Source organism: Octodon degus, unplaced genomic scaffold (genome assembly GCF_000260255.1).
Source record: "Octodon degus isolate 3935 unplaced genomic scaffold, OctDeg1.0 scaffold00029, whole genome shotgun sequence".
In the NCBI taxonomy this organism is placed as follows: domain Eukaryota; kingdom Metazoa; phylum Chordata; class Mammalia; order Rodentia; family Octodontidae; genus Octodon; species Octodon degus.
Window position 1 is genome coordinate 2,354,783 of NW_004524605.1, and position 6,237 is coordinate 2,361,019.

At 53.6% G+C, this 6,237-nt stretch overlaps 2 protein-coding genes across 9 annotated transcripts in view; one reads left to right on the forward strand and one right to left on the reverse strand.

Annotated features, from left to right (window-relative positions):
* Positions 1–6,237, forward strand: part of Phykpl (5-phosphohydroxy-L-lysine phospho-lyase) — a 33,177-nt gene that overhangs the window by 25,607 nt on the left and 1,333 nt on the right. For 3 of the 7 annotated variants that reach the window (XM_004629307.2, XM_023713075.1, XM_023713076.1), the window contains 3 exons: positions 46–176; positions 735–815; positions 2,316–2,721. In XM_004629307.2, coding sequence (XP_004629364.1) covers positions 46–176; positions 735–784 — 181 coding nt within the window. In that variant the 3' untranslated portion in view covers positions 785–815; positions 2,316–2,721. Of the gene's footprint in view, positions 1–45; positions 177–734; positions 816–2,292; positions 2,722–6,237 lie in introns of those variants that run through there. The other 4 variants (XM_023713072.1, XM_023713073.1, XM_023713071.1 and 1 more) reach the window with 4 other exon arrangements.
* The window catches only part of Hnrnpab (heterogeneous nuclear ribonucleoprotein A/B), a 5,880-nt gene continuing 773 nt past the window's right edge, over positions 1,131–6,237 (reverse strand). The window contains exons 3-8 of one of the 2 annotated variants that reach the window (XM_023713077.1): positions 5,584–5,752; positions 4,923–5,081; positions 4,644–4,775; positions 2,729–2,846; positions 1,968–2,108; positions 1,131–1,755 (exon numbers count right to left, since the gene is read on the reverse strand). In XM_023713077.1, coding sequence (XP_023568845.1) covers positions 1,685–1,755; positions 1,968–2,108; positions 2,729–2,846; positions 4,644–4,775; positions 4,923–5,081; positions 5,584–5,752 — 790 coding nt within the window. In that variant the 3' untranslated portion in view covers positions 1,131–1,684. The remainder of the gene's footprint in view (positions 1,756–1,967; positions 2,109–2,728; positions 2,847–4,643; positions 4,776–4,922; positions 5,082–5,583; positions 5,753–6,237) is intronic. The other variant, XM_023713078.1, reaches the window with a different exon arrangement.

Consider the following 6,237-nt stretch of genomic DNA (forward strand, 5'->3'; position numbering starts at 1 on the left):
AGACAAGCCTCAAAGGCCAAGAGAAGGTGTGTCCTTTCCTTGCAGGCTGAAGGAGGACTACATCTTGCTGAGCACAGACGGCCCCGGGAGGAACGTGCTAAAGTTTAAGCCACCCATGTGCTTCAGCAGGGACAATGCTCAGCACGTGGTGGCAAGGCTGGACACCATTCTAACAGGTAAGCAGTGCGGCCGCCCATGGGTCCCCGGCCCACAGCAGAACTCCCAGCTCCTGGATGTGCTGTCCAGGAGTCCCAGGCAATGGGAGCTAGGTGCCTGTGACGTGTCATGTGCGACGCAGGTCTGCACTTGCTGCGCTGGAGCGGCTCAATGCTGAGGCTGCTGAGTAAGATCAGCTGGAACTGAAGGGAACGCACCAGGCCTAGTCACTCTGGGAGATGCAGGCTGGGCTGGAACCCAGAACCTACTTAAGGGAGATCTCTACAAAGGCTGTGCGACAGGCACAGAACTCAGCCCTTAGACAAAGATACTGTGTCACACGCACAGCAGAGTCGGAACACCCAGCAGCACCCTCTCCACCGCTGACTTCCAGGCCGACCACAGGTACATGGCGCTCACATCCCCAATGGCGGTGATGGGCTGCAGACCCTGGTGGTTTGGGGTTCCTAGATGGCCAGTCTCAGCAGAACAGGTACCAGCCCACAAGCACAAGAACAGTGACAGCAGGTATGCTGATGAGGGTGAGCCACCAAGCCGCATGGGTGCTGCTTTCGCAGGTATGGAAGAGACACTGAGAAGCTGCGAGACACTGAGGCCTCAGGCCTGAGCCAGCCAGCTGCGGCAGGCCCATCCTCCAGGTAAGTGAGCCTTGCGGCTTGTGCTAAAACCCAGCTGCGTCCCGTACCTTAGACACTGAGCACCCTCGGCAGTCAGAGGCTCCCATGACAATGAAGTCCCATCCACTTAGCTTTTTGAGGTGGTACTGCCACACAAAGCACACCTGGGGTGGGTGAGCAGGTGGCGGCAGCCCTTGCCTCCCTAGCCCGCTCCTCTGGGGATGGGGGCACTGGAGCTGGAGGACCCGCCCCATACACACTGGAGCGCAGCTGGCCTGGCTGCCACCTGTGCTGGGGAGGCCACAGCAGTGTCCCGGCAGTCCCACTCACAGCCACCCCACACTCACCCAGGCTTGGGGGTTTTTACAATTTTATTTCAAAAGCTTGGATAGCTTCAGTATCCAGGTCGTGGCAAAATCAGGACACGTGTAAAATACCTTACAATACATTAGATTCCCAGAGGTACCAAAAAGTACAGTAAAATTAACACTTCCGTTACAGGAAATGTATGACACAAATAATATAAAATTAAAAGGTGAAAAAAGGTGACACTGGTTTCCTAAGATACAGCTGACTCTTTACAACCAGGGTCCACAGGTCTGGGCTGCAGAGCGGCAGCAAGAAGCGGACCCTCCACTCTGGTTCTGAGTAACCTGGTAACAGATCAGCCCCTAATGCCACTCTGGCCCCTCGAGACACCACACGCTGCCTAAAACTAGAGCTCTGCAAATAGTAAACAGGAGAGTGATTTCCAAGGGGAAAATTTTAAATAAGATGCACAGGGGGTAGGCCATAGAAAGTTTGCCAAGTTAAATTTGGTACATAATTGTGTTTACTCCGTATCCAAACAAAGCGCGTGCGGTCAGTCGCCGGCTGCTCCTGCCGCCACCTCAGTATGGCTTGTAGTTATTCTGATGGCCACCGCGTCGCTGGCTCTTCCCGTAATTTGTACTACCCTGACCTGGAGACAAGAACAAGTAGCAAGTACTACTTACAGAGCATCTACCCTGTGCCAGGCGCTTGACACACATCCTCCTGATCAATCCTCAAACCTTCCCCGCCTGACCACGGCCTGAGCCAGACCTGTCTGACTCCAAAGCCCTGCTGCAGTGGCCCCTGCACTGTCTAACCTGCCTCCCCGGAGGGAGTGAGGGCGCCCTCTCTCCTACTTACTGTAGTCGTAGCCGGGGCCGTAGCCGTAATAGCCATAGGGCGAGTAGTCGTAGCCGCCATAGCCGGGCCCGTAGCCCTGCTGGTAGCCGTAGCCCTGGTTCCAGTAGTTGCCGTAGCCCTGATTCCAACTCTGACTCTGACCTGTGGGGGGAGCAGGGCACAGGGGCCCGGGGACTGTTTAGCACACGCAGGAGCTAGGATGGAGGAAATCCTGCCCTTTGGGTGGCGGGGTTACAATGGCAACTCAAGCAGAAGCCAAGGGCCTGCTGTGTGGTGTAGAGGTATCTCGGCCCAACCCTGCACCTGAGACCCTATCGGGAGCCAGATGTTAACTTCCCTCACACTCAGGTGGCTACTCGCTCATTAGCCCGCCCACCCTGCAGCTCGGCCTTGAAGATGCAGCTCAGGCTTTGGAGTCAGAGGGCCTGGGATGGAAGCGCCTGGCACAGCTCTGCCCTACCCTTTGGCCCCACCCAGCCCTGGGTTGCCCAAGTCTCAAGACAGCCACGGAGCCAAGCACAACCCGGCATGCCAACACGCGCTCTCTGCAGTGGGGCCCCAAGCAGGACTACGCCAGGCTGCCCCAGTCCAAGGGGCCACAGAGCACAAGCACATGGCTGATCCGGAAAACCGCTCCCAATTCCACCTCACACTGCCCACCCACCACTGCTACAGGAAAACACCAGGAGCTGCCCAGAGACAAGCACGGAAGACACCCTGCGACCAAGGAGAGGACCCATCTTCATCCAGATTCCACTTACCTCCACCTCCACCGCCACCGCTGCTGCCTCGGTTCCCTCGGTTGCGGTTTCCACGGCCCCCTGAGCCGTACTGCTGCTGCTGATAGACCTCTTTGGGCTGGGCCACCTTGATTTCACACTAGAAGCGAAGAGAACAGCGGCTTAGGCTGCGGGACAAGTCAGCCAGGCGGAACACATACCTTCACTGTGACAAGCAACTGAGATGACCAGTCAGACCCCTCTAAGAAACAAAACACACTGGAAGACGGCACTTCTAGTCTAGGAACTTCTGGAACCACAAGCAAGGACCTTTCTGATGAGAACCTTTCCTGGAAGAATTACTAGGATTAGACATCTCAGCCCAGAACAGCAACACAGTCAGAGCAGAGGGCGGACAGGCCAGCACAACTCTGATCCTAGTGGGCTAAGAGGGCCACGGAGTTCTCAGATGAGGTACTAGGCCCTGTGGAGACTTGACCATTTATTTACCCAACTCAAGCTCCTGAGATACAACCTTTCACATGAATTAAGACCTGGATTAAGTCCCACCATGACAGGGATGGCTCAGGGTTCTGCAACCCCCACCCTGAGCTCGACTCCAAGTCAGTTTCCTCTCTGCCCAGTGAAAGGGGTAGCGGTAGTGGTGGGGATTTTCAGGTGCTTCTGCCTAATAAACTAGAGCAATGCTATTAGCAGAGCAATTGTTTTCTACCCTGCTTAATTAAAAATACTGATGGGCTGAGGAGATGGCTCAGTGGAATAAGTGCTTCCCTGGCAAGCGCAAGGAACTGAGTTCAATTCCAGGTTCCGCCTCCCACCCCCCCCCAAAAAAAATAGATACTGAATATACCCAATTCAGTTTCTAAGAGCTACTAAGCTGCAGTTCTAAAAGTTTGAGGCTCTTTCTTATCACTTCACGTTGGTGGTACGGATAAAAGTCTTTCTGCTTAACTAATGACCCACCCAACCGCCCTATTATGCACACTTAAGAGCTTTTTTTATTAGATTTTTCATGAAGGGCCTTTTTCCCCCCTTTGGTACTTTGGGGATTGAATTCAGGACCTTGCGCTTGCCAGGCAAGTGCTTATTCTACTGAGCCATCTCCCTGGCCCTTAAGGGCCTATTAAGTTTCCTTTGCCTGGTACTAAAGACTGAACCCAGGGGTACTTTGCTCTGAACCACATCCCCAGCCTTTTTTTTTTTTCCTGTTCAAATAGGGTCTTCCCAAATTCCCAAGTTGCTCAGGATACACCCAAGGTACAATCTTGCTTACTTAGGCCAGAGAACACGAGGATGAGGCATGACCCCTATGTCTGGCCCTAACCCCAAGCTTCAAGAACTCCCTTTGAGGACTGAGACTTCCAGGATTCCCACCTCATCTGGTAACCACTCCTACCTTGGCAATGAGCTGCCCACACCCTCCCACACCCTTACCTCCTAACTACCAACTCAAAACTTAAGCTATTCTCTTCTGTCCCGGTCCTTCAGAGGAGTTACATATCTCACTGTATGCCTCCACATTTGAAGGCTCAACAAGCTGGACCAAAGGGGGCCAGAGACCTTAGGGATCTTGGCCTGGGGCAGATGACTAAGGAAGTGCCCAAACTAGACGGGCAGATAAGCTCTGGAGCAGAAACAGCTTTACCAGAGAAGGAACACGCCTTCCTCAGCACACCCAGGGCTGTAGCTCTCAACAGTGGGCACCCTTAGCTTTAAATTGGCAACACAGGCTGTGTACTCAGGGCGCTCCATTCACAGAAGCCCCATGTTATCCACAACCTTCCCCAGTTCTACTAGCCCAGAAGCCCTCTGCAGCACAGACCCACCTGTACTGCCCAGGGAACCAGAACCCAGTGCCATCCAACCTCCCCTGCTCCGGCCAGAGCTGGCTCTCCAGAAGAGGCAGGCAGGCAGGCATGCAGCTTAGACACCTCACCTTGCTTCCACTGATGGTATGGAACTTTTTCTCCAAAACCTTCTTCACAGGTTCCTCTTCTTTAAAAGTTATAAAAACAAAACCTCGTCTTTTGTTCAACTTGGGATCCATTGGAAGTTCAATGGCTTCGATCTGTAAAAATGATGAGCAGTGCTCAGAAGCAAAGCTCCCACCCACATCTCAGGAAACATCAGAACGCACAGGTAGGGACCTACTGGAGGCCAGAGTCTTGCTGAGGGTTCAGCCAGCCAAAGTGACCAGAGTAGGCAGCCCACTCACCTCCCCAAAATCGCCGAAGTACTCCCTGATCTTTTCTTCAGTGGCTTCAGGATTCAAGCCCCCCACAAAGATCTTCTTCACAGGGTCCTTCTTCATGGCCATGGCTTTCTTGGGGTCAATGACCCGGCCATCCAGTCTGTGTTCCTTCTGATCTAGGACCTGTTCCAAACAGATAGGATCAGGATACAGCTAGGCCCACACAAACCATGCTTCACCCCTCCAAAGTGCCCCAGCCAACTTCTCCAAGCCTGTGCCCAGGCTGTGTCCCCTCTTCCCACCATGAACCCCAGCTCAGGCTGGAGACAGCCATGGGGCCTGGAATCCTCAGCCTGGACTAACTACTTAGCTACATCACCTTTCCACTTAGATTTCTCCAAGCCTTAGGATTTTCTTCCTGTAAAATCTTAAGTGCCTATCCTCAGGGCAATCTTGGACACAGTATAAAGTTTTTAGCAGCATGCCGAAAAATGGGTAAACAAAAAGATAATGTTCAGTCATCTTCCTGAACCACTCCACAATACCTTCCCTTACCCCATTCCATCAAACAAGAAGCTAAGTTGCAGACCGACGTCCCAAAGCATTCCACCACAGCATCGCACAAGCTAATGGGCTGTCTGTCCAACACTGTCCCATCTGGGTAAGAACACGTTCCTCAGCTTACCTTTTCCACACTGGTAGCGTCTTTAAAGAGGATAAACCCAAACCCTCTTGACCGTCCCGTATTCGGATCCATCTTTATTGTACAATCAACGACCTCTCCAAATTTAGTAAAATAGTCCTTTAAGTCTTTTTTGCTCGTATCCCAGCTCAGACCACCAACGAACATTTTCCTGAAAATGGTAGGGTGAGACACACACCAAATGTTACAAGACAGGCAAGATTCCAAGCAGGACTAACCCGGCTAATCTTTCTCTGTGAGGATTACGACCTCATCCGCTAGACAAAATCCACACCAAACCAAGGGCACTGTTTGTGAAACATACTAAACCTGCCCTGTAATCTCAACCCAACCCGGACTGCACTGCTCCCCAGCCCAATCATCTGAATCCTAACTAAGCCTAACACCCGACAACCTCGCCAGGGGTGGGGGCCCTGAGTCCGACGGCTAGAACTACCGCGCCTTGCACAACCGCAGAACTCGAGGGCAGCGCCCCTTCCGGTCTGCACCTCCCCGCAGCCAACTGCGAGGAACTCCAGGCTTCCTGGGGCCCAAGCCGCGCCGGTTCAGACCGTGGCTCCGCCCCCGACAGGAGGCGGAGGAGGGAGGCCCGGGCCGCCGCGCGCCAACTCCACCCACGCTGCCTCGGCTCGGCCT